We start from the raw sequence: 20235 nt of genomic DNA on the forward strand, positions 1-20235 counted from the left end.
ACCCCCTCACTCATTCTTGCCCACCGGCCATCCCAACACTCCCTCACTCATTCTTGCCCACCGGCCATCCCAACACCCCCTCACTCATTCTTGCCCACCGGCCATCCCAACACCCCCTCATTCATTCCTGCGCACTGGCCATCCCAACACCCCCTCACTCATTCTTGCCCACCGGCCATCCCAACACCCCCTCACTCATTCTTGCCCACCGGCCATCCCAACACTCCCTCACTCATTCTTGCCCACCGGCCATCCCAACACCCCCTCACTCATTCTTGCCCACCGGCCATCCCAACACCCCCTTATTCATTCCTGCCCACCGGCCATCCCAGCACCCCCTCACTCATTCCTGCCCACCAGCCATCCCAACACCCCCTCACTCATTCCTGCCCACCGGCCATTCCAACACCCCCTCACTCATTCCTGCCCTCCAGCCATCCCATCCACCCCCTCACTCATTCCTGCCCACTAGCCATCCCAATACCCCTTCACTCATTCCTGCCCTCTAGCTATCCCAACACCCCGTCTCTCATCCCTGCCCTCCAGCCATCCCAACACCCCTTCACTCATTCCTGCCCACTGGCCATCCCAACATCCCCTCACTCGTTCCTGCCCACCGGCTATCCCAACGTCCCCTCACTCATTCTTGCCCACCGGTGATCCCAACATTCACTCATTCATTCCTGCCCACCGGCCATACCAACACCCCCTCACTCATTCCTGCCCACCAGCAATCCCAACACTCAATCACTCACTCATTCCTGCACACTGGCCAGGCCGGCGAGTGGGGAGCAACGGGAAGGCTGGCGATAGCTGTCGGCATTTGACAGAATGTTGCATCAAGGAACTCTTGAAAACTTAAAATCAATGGAAATTAGGGGAAAAACTCTCCTCTGGTTGGAGTCATGTCTAGTATAAAGGAAGATGGTTGTGAATGTTGGAGGTCAATCATTCCAGCCCCAGGACATCACTGCAAAAGTTCTCTAAACCAGTGTCCTAGGCTCAACCACCTTCAGCTGCTTCATCGAGGACCTTCCCTCCATCAAAAGCTCACAAATGGGGGTGTTTGCTGGTGATTGCACATTTTACAGTTCCGTTTGCAACTCCTCAGGTAGTAAAGCAGTCCGTGCCCAAATTAAGCAAGGGCTGTACAACATTCAGGGCTTGGACTAATAAATGGCAAATAACATTTCATGCGCACAATTGCCAAGCAATGACCGTCTCCAACAAGCCTGTCTAGCCATCTCCCTATGACATTCAATAACATTACCACTGTCAAATCCTCCACCATCAATATCTGACAGGTCATTAACCAGAAACTTAACTGGGTCAGCCACATAAATACTGTGGCTACAAGAGTAGGTCAAAGGTAGGATATTATGAGCCAAATGTCTCATCTCCTAACTCTCTAAAAGCTTTCCATCTTCTAAAAGGCACAAGTCAGTAGTATAATGAAATATTCTCCATTTGCCTGGATGACAGCAGCTCCAACAACACAAGTTGTTCAACACCATCTGGTCAACACAGCTCACTTGATCAGAACTTCATTCATCACCTTAAACATTTACTTCCCCCTCCAGGCCGGCACATGAACATAATTTGTATCATCTACAAAATGCACAGCAGCATCTCACCAAAAATTCTCTGAGCTCCTCCCAAACCCTTGACCTCTGCCACCTAGAAGGACAAGGGTAGCATACACATTTGAACACCAGCACCTGCAAGTTCCCCTCCAAGCCACATAACATCCTGACTTAGAAATATAGTGGCTTCATCATCAATGTGTCAAAATCTTGGAACTCCCTACCTAATAGGACTACAGGAGAATCTTCACCACACAAACTGTAGCTCTTCAAGGCAGTTTATCATTACTACCTTCTCAAGGGAAATTAAGGATGGACAAAAAGTTGAACCTGCCAGCAATGCCTGCATTCCATGAATGAATAAAGCAAACAGTATGATGGGTCCCTTGGAGACAGAGAAACATGGCATCCCACAATACAAAGATGGGGGGAGAGAGGGAGGGGAAGACTTAAACACATTGTACTGTAGCAGTTGGTGCACACCCACACACAGAAAATTGGCATCAAAGCGTAGTTTTTGACATCAATGTTCATGAACTTCCTAATTCATCCTACTGGGCCAGTTAGAAGTTAGGTGCACAGTGGCCAAGAGCATCACCACACCAGACCTGGCAAATCACAACACTAGCAGAGATGACAAACTCAGAATCCAGAGGTCCTTGTCTTCAATATATGGGGGTGTGGGGCCATGATGAGTTGATGGAGCAAGTATCATTTAACAAAAAAAATCCAACGGAAAATTTAAAAATTATAAGTATCTGTGAAAGTTGGTTGCATTTACCTTGGCTCCTTTCTTTGGTCTTGGGTTCCCTGCTTTGACGACTTTAGCTGGTGCTGGCATTTCTGTAGAGGAGGAAAAGATGAACACCATCATCAATGTTTATTCAGTCACACCTGGCCTGAATACTGACAGCCAATTGGCCGATAGCTGCCCTCAATTGTTGACCCATGACAGGCGAGATCAATCGAGGACCCCGGGTGATGGCATAGGGAGGCTGTGACCTCACACTGGATTCAACCATAGCCTGTGGGGGAACCTTCAGCAACCCACAAACTATCACCCTGCCCTTCATACTCTTCCCCATCCCCTTACTCCACCACCCACACTACCCCCACCTTCTCTCCTCAACACAATTCCCCTCCCATAGCCTCCCCCTTACACCCATACCTTCCCTTCCCAACATGCCTTCCTTTCTCCCACCCCATGCAAGCAAAGCTCATACCTGAGAGAGCAGAGAAAACCACTGACATTAGAACTCAGTAAACTTGTGACTATTTTTCACTCTTGCTCATACAGTATTATTGTTATTAGAGGTTTATATCACTGATTTTCTATGGGCTGGGCAGATACTCACCTCGGTGCCAGCTCTTGCCTCCTTCACGCTCTCTCTCCGTGGTGCAAAAGCTGAGGAAAGGCACAGGCATTGTTTACCTGGAACTAGGTGCCTCCCAGGGCCATGTCACTTCTAGAAATGGTTTCCAGGCAAGGCCGTACCCTGGAAGCAGGGCTCCAGCTGCGTGATGGCACATATTCCAGGCACCTCTGTCCTCACTGAGGGCATCTTCTGAGCTCAGAAAAGGTGGCTCCTCATTGGTCAGAAGTGCAATGATGATGTAATAATCAGTGTTACAGCAGGAAATAAACTTTAACCCCAAATGGGTAGAGACACAACAGAAATCCAGCTCAACACATGACTGAGTGAAAGCCAACTTGGCTGATGACTGGCCAATTGTAAAAACAAAAAAAAAATCCTAAAACACCAGATTTATAACAATGCAATATCCTGAGCAATATTAGAATTTGGAGATGCCTGAGCTGCTACAACAGCTCATTGTTGGATCTTATCTGTGACAATCTATAAATTCTTCCTCTCCCCCGTACCTCACCTTCCCAGCCCCATTCAAATAAGACACACTGAGAATACAGAACACCATTAAGAACTGTGGTGTCCGTACTTTCTATCCACACTGCCCCGCACTTGCTCCCACATTCTAACCATGCCAGTCCTTACCCAATATTTGCTCGCATATTTTATCCATGCCAACCTACAACCCATTGCTCACTTGTCAAATTTCATCCACATTAACTGTCCCACCACAGAAAATGTCAGAATCAAGAGCTTGATATTATCATTCTCAAAATAGCACTCTAAATTTCTTTCAAAACAATTGCATCAAGATGTGAGTAATTTTAGTTATCATCATTGTCATAAATCTTGGATAATCAAATTTCACCCCCAACCCACTGTTCTAAAGTACTTATTCCCCCACTTGTGCCATTCAGGTATAAAATTGCAGTGGAGTGAGATACTTTGATTGTCATCAAGATGACGTACGCATTATACAAAGATACTGTACAGGTTAATAAATCATATGGGTTACAGATACTAAAATGGTTACATTAAGGTATTAATATTAAGTCAGTAGTTGTCAACGTCACCATGAGCGAGGCTGAGTACTCAAGCAACTGAATGTCAACACTTATACAGCACCTTTAACATATCCTAAGGTGCTTTACAGAAACAATCAAGAGGCATTAGGGCAGGTGAGTAAACTTTTGGCCAAAGAGGATATTAGAAGAGGATAAAGAGGTAGAAAGGCCTAGGGAGGAAATTCCAGAGCTTGGGGCCTAGCCAGCTTAAGGCATGGTCATTCAATGTTAAATGATTAAAATCATGGATGCACAAGAGGCCAGAATTGGAGGGTCACAGAGATTTCAAAGGGTTGTAGTGCTGGTGGAACTTGCAGAGTTAGGTTGGGACAAGGCCACAGGGGATTTGAGAACATGGATGAGAATTCTAGTGTGCTGGAATGGGGGGTCAGTCTAAGTCACCGAGCACAGGGGTAATGGCTAAATGGAGTTGGTGAGAGTTAGGATATGGGCAGCAGGGTTTTGGATGACCTCAAGTTTGAGGATGGAAGATGAGAGGCTGACCAGAAGGACATTTGAATAGTCGAGGCTGGAAGTAACAACATTGCTTTTGTGTTTTTCCCTTAATATCTATATTTTAAACATTTAGCATAAGTAGAAATTATTTGTTTTATGTTATTCTAAATCCGGGATAACAATAGCTTTTTCTCCCAGCATTTAATCTCACATTCCCTATGCAGATTAGCTCTCGCAAAGTTCATTACTCTTGTACTTTAACTCCCACATCATCATTGCTTCATCTATAACTTTTGTTTATTTGTTCTTAAGCTGTGGCAACACCAGCAATCTAGTGTTTAGTACCCATTTCTAGTTGTCACAGTGTGGGGCTGGAATCCAAGTGTAGGCCAGACGGAGTTCCCTTCCCCGATAGGCATTGGTCACCTACCTAGCTTTTATCACCTACCAAGCTTTTATAAACAACCTGGCAGCTTTTGTGGTCATTTTTTTTGGTACCCTCTCACAAAGTATCAGATTTCAATTTCACAACTTGCCAAAATTTGAATTTCTGGATTGCAGGTTCTAGATTGTATCCATAAATCTGCTGTAGCTGAGTACATTCCTGCTGAATGAAAGAGTCAGAATAGCTGAGGAGTCCAGAGCAAGATTCAAGACTGAATACCTGAAATTCAGGACAGAGCAGGAGTAAGTTTTATTGTTAAACGGTGGACTGCGAGGCTGTCAGGTGGACAACTGCACTTGTGATTGCAGCACAGATCATGTCAATATTTGAGAATAATTTGGACAGGCGGCTAAAGGAAAGGGAGATCAAGGGATCAGGGAAAACAGCAAGCATGAATCTGCTTGCATGGAAGATAAAACCAACACACCATAGTTGGATCAAAAGGTTTGTTTCATTGTAGCTGCTAGAAATTAACATTATGCTATATAATCCTTTCCACTAAGACAGTAACTCTCACCATGACTGCCATGTAAGCCTGCCTAATGTTTTGTTTCCATCAATGCCTCCAATTTAACACTCACCTGCTACAAGTTCTCTGTGCACTTCTGCATTAGCTATTTCCGATATCCTATGGTCATCACTTCTCTTGTTTACTCTGCAGTAATATTCTGGGTTTAATCCCCTCTAATTTCTCCTCAAAACCCATTCATTTCATATTGGGATCTAGTCCTGTTGCTCTTCGCGTACCCACTCCAATTTATTGATTTGTTTATAGCCTGATGACTACAGAATTGCACTATTAATCTGTAAGATTTTACATGTAATGTCACTGATCTGTTAAATATCTTCAGGATTTACATGATTTAAACAAGGCAGCTGTTTCCCTTTTAAGCGTGGAGAGATTAGGGAAAGGAAAATGAATCACAATACCAATAACCCAACTGGAAAGGCACCTGTGTCCATGCTATGTGACGACAATCTAAAGATCAGCCATATCATCTTCAGGCACTCACCACTAACGCTCGTGCATCATGAATACTGGTGACTGCAGTGAAGGCCAGCAGCTTCAGGACAGACGGGTAGGAGTTATGGCCTGTGGGACTGAACCTCAGTGACAGTCAGAGCAGGAGGGGGAAAATTGGTGTCTGTGGGACTGAATCCCAGTGAAATTCATCAACTTCGGGGTGTGGGGTGTGTGTGTGTGTGTGTGTGAGAGAGAGAGAGAGAGAGAGAGAAAAGAAGAGAGTCATGTGAGATTAAACCACAATGACAGTCAGGGACAGGTGCAGAGAGGGTGGAAACTTCCAGAAAAACAAGCGCATACAGAGTGACAAAACACCCAGTGTATTGGCTGTCAACTTTTCAATTGCACCGTAGTTTATTCGATTTATCACCATCGATTTATGGCAAGTTGTGGTTCGACAACGTTACTAATAAACCTGATGTTAAATCCCACTGAAGAAACCTGCACCAGGAAAAAGTAAATTAAAAACACCAAGAAATGCTCCCTGCAGCTCGCAAGGTAGAGTGAAAGTACCACAGCCATTAATAGTTACATCGCTAAGTCTCTCTGCGTTAGATTCAGGTACACAGTCACATCATATATGAACAAAGCTGGTGGAAGTTTTAGTTCGGCGACTCGGTGAGATAATAAATTTAAAAGTTCAAACACCTCTCTGTATTCAAGGAGAATGGGGTTACCTTTCTCAAGTTAGGCACATGGGGCTGTTGCCGCAGGCATAGTGAACTCCTGTAACACCTCACTCATGCTTGAATGTGGCTACTGGTGATATGGAAACTTTTGGCACTGCGGTATTTCATTAGGCGACAGAATAAAGAGTCTGTTAAATACACCAGAGGAACTCTTTCTGTTTGAAACAGGTAAACAAGGAGACAGTTGCTTTATGATGTAAGCAGATGTGATGTAGCATCAGAACAGTTAATGTATCATGTGACACACTAGAAAACAAACATCTTCGATCAAAATCCAATGATGATTCTGAACGTCACAGCATTATATTTGCAATTATTTCCTATTTCGGCGCATTATGCTTGCGTTATCAGTTAAGGGGGTCAAGAGCACATTCCTATCAGTCTCTGTCCTTAAAATGCATGGAGGACAAAGGCCGAGACACTATATAGATCCATTTTATAACATGAAGCTAAAATTTAATATTGTAAAACACTCCATTTCACCCTCTCCCTGTTACCTGGGTCCAAGTCTAGCCTATTCTGAGTTTGGACGAGCTCGCCCCAATTTTCACCAAGCAATCAGGGTGAAACTGCTCATATTTCAGAGGATGGCTGATGAGGAGAAAGGTGGTTCGAAATGGGACAGTGTTCAAGGTTCCAGCCGCACTATTCTCAGCAAAACTAGCACTGGAAGTATTACGAGAATCGCACCACATCACCCTGCAAGTTAAGACATGCGTCAATCAATCGATGTCCATTTTTCAGAGGTCTAAGCCCTCAAGGCTGCCCGTTTTGTGACCAGTTCAGTACAAGCGTTTTCTCATTTCCAATATTTCTGCAACATTACCTCCCAAACTCCGCCAAAACCTGCTACCCTGAATTGAATCTCACAGTTACTGTGTTACTATCACTGAACACAGCTGAATCAGGCAAGTTCTACAATTCTACACTGCATCTACCATAAGTTAAATGTTCTCCTCTGCAGTTACTCTGAGCCCAGTGTTTGGGAGTTGAAAAAAAATTACTTAAGTGGGGGAAATAGTACACCTCCCAGCTTCAATTCTCCTATACTCCTGCCCAGCTCCAAAGTATGAACAGAATTTATCTATTACACTCAAGGGAATCACATGCTATTCCAAAAATTTTTACCATCGAGTGGGCTTTGTTGGTTTAATGTAGGTGTACAAATTTACTCACCGAGTCATTGGCTGCACACCAAGTGACTTCCAGTAAGAATAGACGCTATCGAGGGTTTGGTTATGCAGGACCACGTTAGTATCTGAACCACTGTAACGGTTGCAGATTTTAATTGGACCCTCCTTCCTATCCCATCTAATTGAGAAGTCAAAAGCCAAAGATGGATCTGGAATGTGCTTATCCTGCTCTCCCCATAGTCCCATCCAAGACTTCCCAATCAGATGGATTAGCACCTATTTAGTTTCAGTTTTAAATTAGACACAGAGTCAGTGAAATACTATATGGTGTTAACTCACGTCCCTGGTCTCAGGTCTCAACAGTTGAGAGTTAAATGAAGCATAGTCTACCAGGAGCAGCCCCATTGTTGGCAACAGCACTATTGTACAGAAAGTACCTTCAGGTCTACCATATCACGGTGATTTTTAAAATTCACCCGTGGGGTGTGGGCATTGCTCACATGGTCAGCATTTATTGTTCATCTTACATTACACTCGAGAAGATGGCACTGAATCGTCGACTTGGACCACGGTAATCAATGTGATGAAGGGACTCCCAACAGTGCCATTAAAGAGGAAGTTCCAGGATTTTGTTCCAGCCAGGAAGGAGTGGCAACATATTTCCAAATCAGGATGGCTTGCGACTTGGGTGGGGAAATTAACGGTGGTGATCTTTCTATGTGACTGCAACCCTTATCGGTAAAGGTTGAGGGTTTGGAAGGTGTTATCGGAGAAAGTCTGGCAATTTCATGCAGTGCATTTGAGAGATGCACACTGCAGCTACAATGCGCTGATAGAGGGAGTGAATGTTTAAGGTGGCGGAAGGGGTGCCAATAAAATGGAGTGCTTTGTCCTTGATTGCTCAGGGAGCCGGTGCAGTCACGATGGGCCGAATGGCCTATTTCTGCACTGTAACTATTCTGTGATTCTGTGTAGACTTTCCTGAGTGTTCTCAGAACTGCACTTGCCTGTGCCCTGTAGATGGTGGAAAGGCTTTAAGAAGACAGTGAACTACTGAGCACAGAATACCAAGTCTCTGAACTGCTCTTTGTAGCCAGTGTGTGTGTGTGGCTGGTCCAGTTAAGTTTCTAGTCAACTGTGATCCCCAAGATGTTGATAGTGGGGGGTTCAACAATGGTAATGCTGTTGTATGTCAAGGGTGAGGTGGTTACCTCTCTTTATAGTCATTACCTGCCAGTTGCCTGGCACAAATGCTACTTGCCACTTATCAGCCATAGCCTGAATGTTGTCCAGGCAGTGCAACATGTGAACACAGACTGATTCATTATCTGAGGAGTTGCAAATGCAACTGCAATCATCTGTGAACATCCCCATTTCTGACTTTATGATTGAAGGAAGGTGATTGATGAAGCAGGAAAAATGGAGTCTAGCACACTATCCTGAGGAACTCCTGCAGCAATTTCCTAAGATGTTTGATTTCCAACTACCATAACCAGCTTCCTCTTGTGCTAGATATAACTCCAGCCAGTGAGGTTTCCTCCTGATTCCATTGACTTCAATACTACTAGACTGCTTGATGCCACACTTGGTCAAGTGTTACATTGATGTTAAGAGCAGCCACTCACTTCTGGAAAACGTATTTTTGTTCTGTATTTGAGCCAAGGCTGGAATGACTGACAGGGAGCACCCTGTGTTACATAGGCCAGGGAGCACCCAGTGTAATATACACCAGGGAGGACCTGGCATAATATATACCAGACAGCAGCACTGCCCTTGGAACTGCTTCAGCGCACTACAACAAAACCTTTAATGCCTAGTTGATGGTTTTTTCAATTTGTTCTTGACCCACTAAAATCTTTAACACACTGATTTTTAAAAATCCATTTTCAGAATGCAGGCATTGCTCATGAGCCTGGCATTTATGCCCGTCCATCTATGCCCTTAAGATGGTGGTGGTGAGCTGCTTCCTTGAACCGTTGTAGTCCATCTGGTGACAATACTCTCAAAAGTTGTCAGGTAAGGGGTTCCAGGGTTTTGAACCAGGAATGAAGGAACAGCGATATATTTCAAGCCAGGATTTTGTGACTTGGGGGGGAAATTTGAAGATGTTGTTGTCATGAACATTGTATAACTTGAAGTTTAATTCATATTTTGTATTTGGGTGCTAAGAAAGGCGAAACCTGTTTTTAGTTTCATTTAGAGGCTTTTTTTGAGCTGGGTGCCAGGAAGTCTGGGGCTCTGTTTGTATACATGCATTTTTAATGGGTTACCAAGGGGAGAGTAATTTAGTGAAGTTAAAAAAAAAGTAGAAAAAATAACTGTGCTGTTGCCTAGTGACAGGGGTCCAGAGACACACACAGACAGGGAAAAACAGAAGAGTGGTCAGTTGGTGTGTATACCAGAGTGTGCAGGCAGAAGGTCTAATATCTCTAATAAGATATCCTGCAAGAAATAAATGAATAGTTTGGGAATAAAACAATTTAAATCTTCAGATTATCCACAATCATAAGGAGCATTAGAAAGATGGCATCAAACTTTAAAGGCCATGATTAAAGCCTATTGTCAGGAATGTTCTAATGATTGGGATAAAGGAATTTAATTTTTACTGTTTGCCATTATTAGGGATGCCCCTAATGAGTCCACAGAATTCAGTCCTTTTGAACTAATACTTGGCATGAAGTGAGAGGACCCCTTAAATTAATTAAAGAAAAATTTATAAACCAAAGTTCAGAAACTACAAGATAATGTTGAAGAGTCATACGGACTCGAAATGTTAACCGTGTTCCTCTCCGCAGATGCTGTCAGACCTGATGAGTTTTTCCAGGTATTTTTATTTTTGTTTCAGAAACTACACTTTTGACTTGTGTGTCAAATTCCCAGGAAAGATTAACCAAAGTGTGCGAGTTGGCCAAAGAACATTTGAAAATCGCTCAGCAAACAATGAAAGCCAGAGCAAATAAAAATTCCAAAGCTCAAAATTTTGTTGCTGGAGACAAGGTGTGTTGTTGTTGCCTGTCTCTGGTGAACTGTTAAAAGCAAGGTTCACTGGACCATGTCAAATCAAAAAGAAACGCAATTATGTAAATTATATAGTGAGTACTCCAGGCAGGAGGTAAAATCAGCGAGTCTGTCACCTTAGTATATTAAAGAGATATTATGACAGAGAAAATAGGTGTGTTTACAGTAGTGAAATAAGTAGGGCGTGAAATAAAAATATCAGAGCCATTTGAGAATGAATCAGAAGTTCAAATTCTAAAGTTGACCCTCCAGTAATCAAATTGGATAATACGGAGGTGCTTAAAAATTTAGATTTAGAATTATGGTACCTTCCAGAAAACTGTCGAGGTGACTTACAAAAGCTATTACAACTCATAAATCAATTGGTGTAAATAGGCCAGGGAAAACACCTTTGGCCATACATGATGTTACCATAAAGCAACATCCTTACAGATTCAATCCAGAAAAGTTATCCCAAATGAGGGAAGAAATCAAGTTCATGATGGAAAATAACATTATTGAACCAAATCACAGAAGATGGAGCTCACCAACCGTAATGGTACAGAAACCAGATGGGTCACAACCATTATGTATAGATTATCACAAAGTCAATGCGGTAACAAAGGCGGATTCATATCAGATTCCACAATTAGAAGACTGTATTGAGCAGATTGGACAAGGAAGGTTCATTACAAAAAATAATTTATTGAAGAGATATTTGCAAGTTCCATTGACAAATACAGCCAAAAAGTATCAGCTTTTGTAACTGAGAGATTTTAATCAATATAAAGTTATGCTTTTAGGAATGAAGCATGCACAATCAACTTTTCAAAGATTAACCAACAAAGTCATTGAAGGATTATGTAACTGCATTGTATATATTGATTTGGTTGTGTTCAACCAAACCTGGAAGGAATATTTACAATTAAATGAATTGTTTGACCAGTTACAAAGAGCTAATTTGGTCATTAACTTAGCAAAGGGTGAATCTGCCAAAGCAAAAGGGGCTTATTTGGGCCACACTGTGAGACATGGTCAAGTAGCACCTAGGGAAGCAAAAATAAGGGCTATTTTGGTTTTTCCAGTGCCTAAGACTGTGAGATTCTGCGGCATATCAAAAAGAGTAGATTCTATTGGAAGTTTGTTCCAAATTTCAGCACTGTAGTGGCTCCCCTGGCGAGCTCGTTAAAAAAGGCAAGACATTTGAATGAACAGAAGAGCATCAAAGTGTCTTTGACAGTTTGAAAGCTTTACTGACTACTGCACTGGTTTTGGCAACACCAAAGCCATTTGAACTGGCTGTTCATGCCAGTGACATAGGTGCTGGTGCAGTTTTATTACAGAAGATGGGGATCAAATATCCAGTCAGTTACTTTTTGCGGAAGTTAAATTCTTGCCAGCAGAAATTCTCAAATGTGGAAGAGGAGACTTTGAGTTTGGTGCTGGGTCTTACAGCATTTTGGAATCTACAAATCCAACAACTCTGATAGGACTTATTTATACGGACCATAACCCTTTAACCTTTTTAGCAAAGTTCCCTAACCAAGAATCTGAGACTATTTTGTTGGAGTTTAATGCTACCGCCATACAATTTGAAAATCATTCATGTAGCAGGAAAAGACAATAACATAGCAGATGCTTTATTAACAGCAAATATGGAGGAGTCAGAACGTCATGATCAAAATGGAGTTATGTATAATGTGATTTATCTGGAAAAGTCCTTGTGTATTTGATGTAATCTGTATAAGCAAAATAGAGTTAGTGATAAGAGATTGTAATAGAAAATGAAAACGCCTCTTTTTTTCTGCAGGGAGGTGCTAGGAACAATGTATAGCTTTAAGTTTAATTTATATTTTGTGTTTGGGTGCTAAGAAAGGTGAAACCTGGTTTTAGTTTGATTTAGAGGATTTTTTTTTAGCATGGTGTCAGGAAGTCTGGGGCACTGTTTGTATAGGTGCATTTTTAAATGAGGTTTTACAACTCTTGAAGTGAAGAGATGGGTTACCAAGGGGTTAGTAATTCAGTGAAGTTCAAAAAATAACGTGGAAAAACTGTGCTGTTGCCTAGTAACAGGGATCCAGAGACACAGGGAAAAACAGAAGGGTGGTCAGTTGGTGTTTGTATACCAGATAGTGCAGGCAGAAGGTCTAATCTCTCTAATAAGAAATCCTGCAAGCCTGTTGGGAAACTCGTGTTTTCTCTAAATTTAAGTACTACTGAGTAGATTGCAGTCTTTGGGTGTCTCAAGGAGAGGTACCGGCTGAAGAAAAGCACCTTGTGAATGCTCGTAAGTCTGCCGGGAGAAAGATGTTTGAAACTGAGCTAATCCAAGCAAGAAACTTTGGTGTTGAGACAGTGGTAAATCTTCACTGGGGTTGTATGTCTGTAAGGGTTGCTGGGATAAAAGGAATGGTGAGAGTTTGAAGCATTTTTTGGTTGAAATCTTTCCAACATTTTTGTCTAGTGTAATATAGTTCATCTTTTTCTTGTTTAATAAACATTTTATTCCGTGTGTTAACAGTATACTGGCAGGCTCTTGTAAATGCATTCAGTAACTGACTTCCAATCAAGTTAGGATCTACCAAGCCAGGTTTCACTCTGGGATCTGACTTGTCCAGTAGTGACATCAGCTGGGATCATAACAGTGTTCCCATGTTTGTGCCTTATGCCCTTGTCCTTCCAGGTGGTAGAGGTCATGGATTTGGAATGCCACTAAAAAAAAGCCTTGGTGAGTTGCTGCAGTGCATCTGGTATACCTTGAAAACATGTTGCTTCAATGATGGTCCTTCTCATTTATGTCTGCAGCCCTTGACACTGTTCACCACACCATCTTCCTCCAATGCTTTAACACTGTCGTCCTGCTGGGTGGGACTGCACTGGCTCCATTCTTGTCCATCTTATCACTTGCAATGGCTTCTATTCCCACTTCTGCTTTGTCACCTCTGATTTCCCCCAAGGATCTAGGCTTGTTGCCTCCTCTTTCTCATCTACACAATGCCTCATGGCAACATCATCTGAAAACACGGCAAAAACAGGCTGATGAAACCATGCTCTACCACACCACCATCTCTCTCAACTCTTCACTGTTGCTAAATTATCAGATGGCTTATCCAAATTTCAGTACTGGATGAGCAGAAATTTCCTCCAATGAAAAATATTGCAAGGACGGAAGTCATTGTCTTTGCGCTCTGCTACCAGCTCCATCCCTTTCACTTGCAACTGAACCAGACTTCTCGCAACCTTGGCATCATATCCGGCCCCAAAATGAGCTTCTGACCACATGTCTGCACCATCTATCTAGTCCCACCTCCATAACCTTGCTACACTCCAAAACTGTCTCAGCCCATCTGATGTTGAAACTCTTCATCCATGTCTTTGTTACTTCTTGACATGACTATTCTAATGCATTCCTGGCTGACCTGCCACATTCTACCCTCCATAAACTTGGTCATCCAAAACTGTCTCCAGTGTCCTTACTCACACCAAATCCCATTCATCCATCACCCCTGTGCTCACTTGAGTTACAATGGCTTCCAATTAAGCAACAACTTATTTGGGACATTTTATTGTTTTAAAGGCACTGTATAAATATAAGTTGTTGTTGTTTAGTGCATGGAATGCAAATTAAACAAATGTTTTGTCCTGGATGGTCTGAGCTTTAGGTGCAGTTCCACCTATCCAGTCAAGGATAGCTTACCGCCTAACTGGCACCTTGTAGATAGTGGAAAGGTTCTGGGGAGTCACGAGGTGAGCTACCCCCTCAGAATACCCAGCCACTGATCTGCTCTTGTAGACGTAGTATGTGTGTGGCTGGTCCAGCTGTGTTTTTCCCAGAATATTTATTGTGGGGGCTTCAGCAATGGTAATGCTATGAGAGGTCAAGGGAGTCCCACTCCCTTAAACTTTCACCATAGTTTTTGAAATTTTTCCCATGCAAGTATTCATCCAATTTCCTTTTAAAAGTTGGTATTGAATCTGCTTCCACCACCCTTTCAAGCAATAGTGGTGGGGGGGTGGATCATTGATGAGGCAGCTGAGCCTAGGGTGTTGCTAAGACAAGTTATGTTAAACTTGTATAAAACCTTAGGTAGAGCACACTTGGAGTACCAACAACAGTTCTGATCACCATTGTAAAAAAGAAAGAGGCACTGGAGGAAGTGCAAAGATTTATAAAGGATGATACCAGAACTGAGAGGTTACACCTATCAGAAATAACTGAACAGACGCAGACTCTTCTGTCCAGAAAAAAATCAGAGTGATATAGCGCAGGGCCATTTGACCCTTCATGATGGAGCCAGGTCATTGATAGAGCTATCCAATTTGTCCCACAGTCCTGCTCGATGCACACAGCACTGCAATTTTTTTTTTCTTTTCAAGTACTTAACCAATTCCCTTTTGTCAATTATTGAATCTGTCTCCACCACCCTATCAGGCAGCTCATTACAGATCAGAACAACTCGCTGCATAAAACAATGTTTCTTCATGTGACCACTGATTCATTTGTCAATTACGCTAAATTTGTGTCCTCTAGTTACTGAACCTTCTACCACTGAAAAATGTGTTCTTATCTACTCTATGAAAACCACCAATGATTGAGCCTTATCAAATCTCCTCGTAACCAATGTTCTAAGGAAGGCTGAGGGGTGACCTTGTTGAAATCTTTTAAGATCAAGACATTTGGCAGGGTAAACATAAAATGTTTCTACTTGCTGTGTGACTGAAACTAGGAGGTCCTAAATATAAAATAGTCACCAAGAAATCCAATAAGGAATCCAGGAGAAATTTATTTACCCAGAGAGTGCTAAGTATGTGGAACTCACCACCATATGTAGTAGTTAGGATGAATATCATTGACGCATTTAATGGGAAGCTAGAAAAACACAAGGGAGAGAGGAATGAAAGGTTATAGTTATAAGCTCAGAAGAGGCAATGGCAGTGCATGGAGCTTAAACAATAGGTTGGGCCTATATTCATTCTCAGGTGTCCTCACACCTATAAAGCCTACATCACAACACATCTCATGGATATACTTGGAGTCTCAGTTCTCTCCCACCCCCATCTTAAGTTATTTCCATATTCTGTTTACATTCCTCCCCATTTATGCCAAGGAGAAAAACAGGTTGGTTATTTAAGGCACAGTGGAACGGGTCAGCTGCGGTTAATCAGTGAGCGAGGTTCCTAACTAGGAACACAAAAGAATCATATGAAATAGGAGCAAACCACATGGTCCCTCGAGCCTGCTCCACTATTCAATACTGGCTGCTCATCGGCCTTAATTTCCCATCCACTCCCCATTCCCTGAACACCAAATATCTGTCCATCTCAGCCTTAAATATATTCAGCAATGGATCATCCACAATCCTCTGGGCTAGAGAATCCCAAAAACTCACAACCCGTTAAGTGAGGTAACTCATCTCAGTTCTAAATATTTGGCCACTTATCCTGAGATTGTGCCCTTTTGCTAAAACGTAGGCCATGAAGGGGAGACAACATCTGAAAATATCTTGCTGCCACTAATTGGTCTCAGCCTCAGCAGTCCTGTCACTTCATGTGTCAAATGGTTGAGGGAGAAGGTTGTTCCAGGAATACCACATTGTTGCAGAAGTTACATAGAAAGACATAGAATGTATAGCACAGGAACTGGCCTTTCAACCCAAAGGCCCATGCCAGTGTTTAAGCTCCATCTGCTGCCGCCTCTTCTTCATCTAGTTTTACAACTATAATCTTTTATTTTTTTCTCCCTTGTGTTTATCTAGCTTCCACTTGAATGTATTAATGATATTCATATCAACTACTTCATTTGGTAGTCCCCAACCAGGAGAAACAACCTCTGTGTCTACCCTGTCAAGCTCCTTCAGAATCCACTGGTTCAATGAGATCACCTCTCATTCTTCCAAACTCCAGAAAGTATAGACCCAATTCTCAGCCTCAGAATCATGCCCACTTCAAGTACAACCCAAAATAACTCTGTTAGAGTAAAAAAGAAGTCCACAAATTCTTCCGCTGTTGTATCAGCAGGGTCCTGAGTTGAAGGCTCGGGGTCATATGGTTTTCAATCAAGCTGGTGGTGCTTTTACAGGAGCATTGCATCCTGTGGGTACACAGGCCTGTCAGTCAGCTACGCTCCACATCATAAACCAACCTGTCTTCCGCATACAAAAACAGAATTACCTGGAAAAACTCAGCAGGTCTGGCAGCATCGGTGGAGAAGAAAAGAGTTGACGTTTCGAGTCCAACATGACCCTTCAACAGAACCTGTTGAAGGGTCATGTTGGACTCGAAACGTCAACTCTTTTCTTCTCCACCGATGCTGCCAGACCTGCTGAGTTTTTCCAGGTAATTCTGTTTTTGTTTTGGATTTCCAGCATCCGCAGTAGCTTTTAGCTTTTTGTTTTTATCTCTGTCTTCCGCATACTTGGGCGTCTGTATGTCACCTGCATTCCACATATGCGTATCTCTGTCAGTTATACTCCACAGTAGGTAAACCAGCCTATGCTTTATGTGCATGGGTCTCAGAAAGCAAGCTTGTTCACACTGAGAGGTACAGCTGACAAAATCCTTATGAATCGGGATGTGGTTTTACAAGTGTACACATAAAGATGATCACATCCATATTTAAAAAGGAGTTTGACACATTTACAGAGATCAAATCCCCAATCTGAACAAAGTAGATGCCACATCTAAGTGCAATGAAACACTATTCAAATCCTACCAGTAATGCAAATTTGAATTTCATTCCACGATGAATCGGATCTGTGTCAAACTGCAATTTGATGGGATCACAAAACGAGCCCTCTTTTGTATTTTCAGAAAACATTTGAGGAGCCCAGCTTTCACCTAGTTTTATTTTGGAATGACCTGAAATTAAGGCAGTGCAAGGACAAAGTAGGTCCATCTGCAACGTGTAACAGAAGCAATACTGCAGATGTTTCACATTAAAATCAAAGGTATTAATCACAGCCTACATGTAATACAGTAAATTGTTCGTAAAATCACTTACCAGTTGCGTTAACAAAACGACCAGCATCAGAAGGGTCAGTGAGATACGACATAATAAGCAGTGTGCATAGTAAGCACTGCAGTGTAGGCAAACATGATAGCATCATGTGACTGTAAGAGGGTGTTGCAAGGTTATTTTTGCAGTGGTCAAGGCTATTCCCTACCTTGTAATGTTAGCACTTGAAGTCTCTCTATAAACAGATTTAGTGAAGGCTTCATTTTGTAGAACTGAACTGCAAACACATTTGAATCTTTTGTGTTGTTTAATATACAAGAAATGTTGATTTTGTATGAAATTTCAAAAGTAGATTCGCTCTCTGATACAAAACTCCATTGGTTCAGACCTTGAACTAGATTTTAAAAACCTTGAGCTAAGTCTTTATTAAAAAAAAACAATGTTTGTACAAACAAATGCATCCTCAATTGTACGTGGGAAATGCACATTTGCTGTCAAGTAATCTTAACCCATGTAGAACATACTGTGCCATACCCAACCACAAAGCTCCACAATGGTTCAGTACAAGTGTGTTTATGAGCCATGCTGATTGAACAGGCTCCAGGTGCATATAACTCAATGCCGTTAACTAATCTCAGCTAGGGCATCAGACTGGCATTTTACAAATAGTCTCAGTGCCCCTGGGCAAGGGACAGGGGAAAGATGATCAGCCAGTACCCCAGCCAATCACAATCCAGCAACTTATATTGGAACGTGACTGCTCATGGATGAGATCAGGGTCATACTCAGGAATGATGTGCCTCCAGGGTGGGGCCAAAGTTGCACTCTGTCTAGTACACCTTTTATCATCCTGGTTGTCATGATACAACAGTTGTTGACTAGTCACAGTAATCAATTTATATCAATTAGACTACAACAAAGCCAGATATCAGGTGAGGAAAACCTCCAGTGGTGGAGAACTGTTTGTCCTAAACAATATACACACTCCACATGTCTCAAATTACTCTGTGTACCAAAATATTACATTCTGATTTGCATTTGAATCAATCAACACTTTCTGCTTTTAATCCCCAGGAAGCCTATTCCATAGGTGCCACAACAATTCATGACCTGTACCTAAGACTTCACTAGTGTCTCAGCATTTCTGACAATTCTGCTATCAAGTATAAAGACCCATGAGAGTAGAAACCATTGTTTTCCTACCTAACTTTTTTGAATGGCCTGCATCAAGTTATTAAAAAGCTTAAAGGTAAGAAATAAATTCTTTAAAAAAGAGCCGAAAATGTCACCATTGAGGAAATAACAGGCTTATAGTCTCCACAATAACTGGAATGGTCCTGGGTGCTAAAGTGCCCACTTGAAAAAGAGCATCCCCTTGTTGACATTCCTACAATCTTTCAGATCTGGGAAGGAATGAAGAAGAAGAATGCAATGGGTAAAAACATCCCGCAAGATGGCTATTAGATTTGTCAGAGAAATTGTAAAATGTGCTTCTGCCTTTTGAAATGTGACACAGAGCAGCCCAGCAACCATAAAAATAAAGCATTGTTTCAACAATTAGTAGCTTGAAGTGGTAGTTTGATAAACAGTCCCTGTGAAATATTGAACATTAAAAAATAGCAGAACTACAGATCAGCCATTCCTTTGAGGCTGCAATTTGTGCATTAGAAAGTGTACAAGCCTCCGATGTATACTTATATATTGGGCAAGGGGATGGAAAACAACCACAAATACTTCAAATATGCTCAACAACAAAACTGTACATTGGTTGCTCAAAACACTTCTAATTTTACACCACACCTGAGCACCAGGTAGAATAATTACAGTGGGAGGTGTCAGAAACTACATCTAAAACATATGCAAAACTACGGAGAAAGAACATCTCGTCTTGTCCTGGACAGCATGGAACTTCCACAAACGTCACCTCCCCCTACTCACTCCACACCACCCCACCAACTCAACCCACACATCCAAGCAATCTCCCAGGGCAGGATAAGTGAATAAAAAAAACCTTAACCCAATTAGGAAAATTCTACTCCAGCTCCTGGGAGACAACAGTGACCAGAAGACACAACATCCCAATGACCCACCTACCTTCTATGCGCAGATACGGTAGCCACTCTCATAAACGGGCCAGGTACCTTTAAATGCTTGCAACACATATTTAGTCATCGAATATGCATGAACATCTAACCCTGGCAACCCAACCATTATCACACCGGCCACTTCCACCCTTTAGCAAGGTCCAATCCTCAAACCTTGCAACATTAAAATGCTGCTCCTCTAGTAGTACTTGGTGATATACCCACCAGCCAACCTGGTGGCTATACCACCGCAGAGGCAGCACCCTGCTTTAAACCTACTCGAGTTCAGTTGGGTAACAGCCAGAACAAAAGCACTAGTGCCCAATTTTTAAATATTACAAGAATTATAGTTTTGATGAATGGCCATTATCCTGCTGATCTCTCCTCCCTCAATAGTCATCATCTCTCTCGGAAAGCTGCCTGGCCTGCCTAATATTT

General features: G+C 42.3%; 1 protein-coding gene across 4 annotated transcripts in view; it reads right to left on the minus strand.

Moving 5' to 3' along the window:
• Nucleotides 1-20235, minus strand: part of larp1 (La ribonucleoprotein 1, translational regulator) — a 106691-nt gene that overhangs the window by 80578 nt on the left and 5878 nt on the right. For all 4 annotated transcript variants that reach the window (XM_078536080.1, XM_078536078.1, XM_078536077.1 and 1 more), the window contains exon 2: nucleotides 2365-2426. In XM_078536080.1, coding sequence (XP_078392206.1) covers nucleotides 2365-2424 — 60 coding nt within the window. In that variant the 5' untranslated portion in view covers nucleotides 2425-2426. The remainder of the gene's footprint in view (nucleotides 1-2364; nucleotides 2427-20235) is intronic.

The sequence above is a fragment of the Cetorhinus maximus genome, unplaced genomic scaffold (assembly GCF_964194155.1).
Source record: "Cetorhinus maximus unplaced genomic scaffold, sCetMax3.hap1.1 HAP1_SCAFFOLD_888, whole genome shotgun sequence".
In the NCBI taxonomy this organism is placed as follows: domain Eukaryota; kingdom Metazoa; phylum Chordata; class Chondrichthyes; order Lamniformes; family Cetorhinidae; genus Cetorhinus; species Cetorhinus maximus.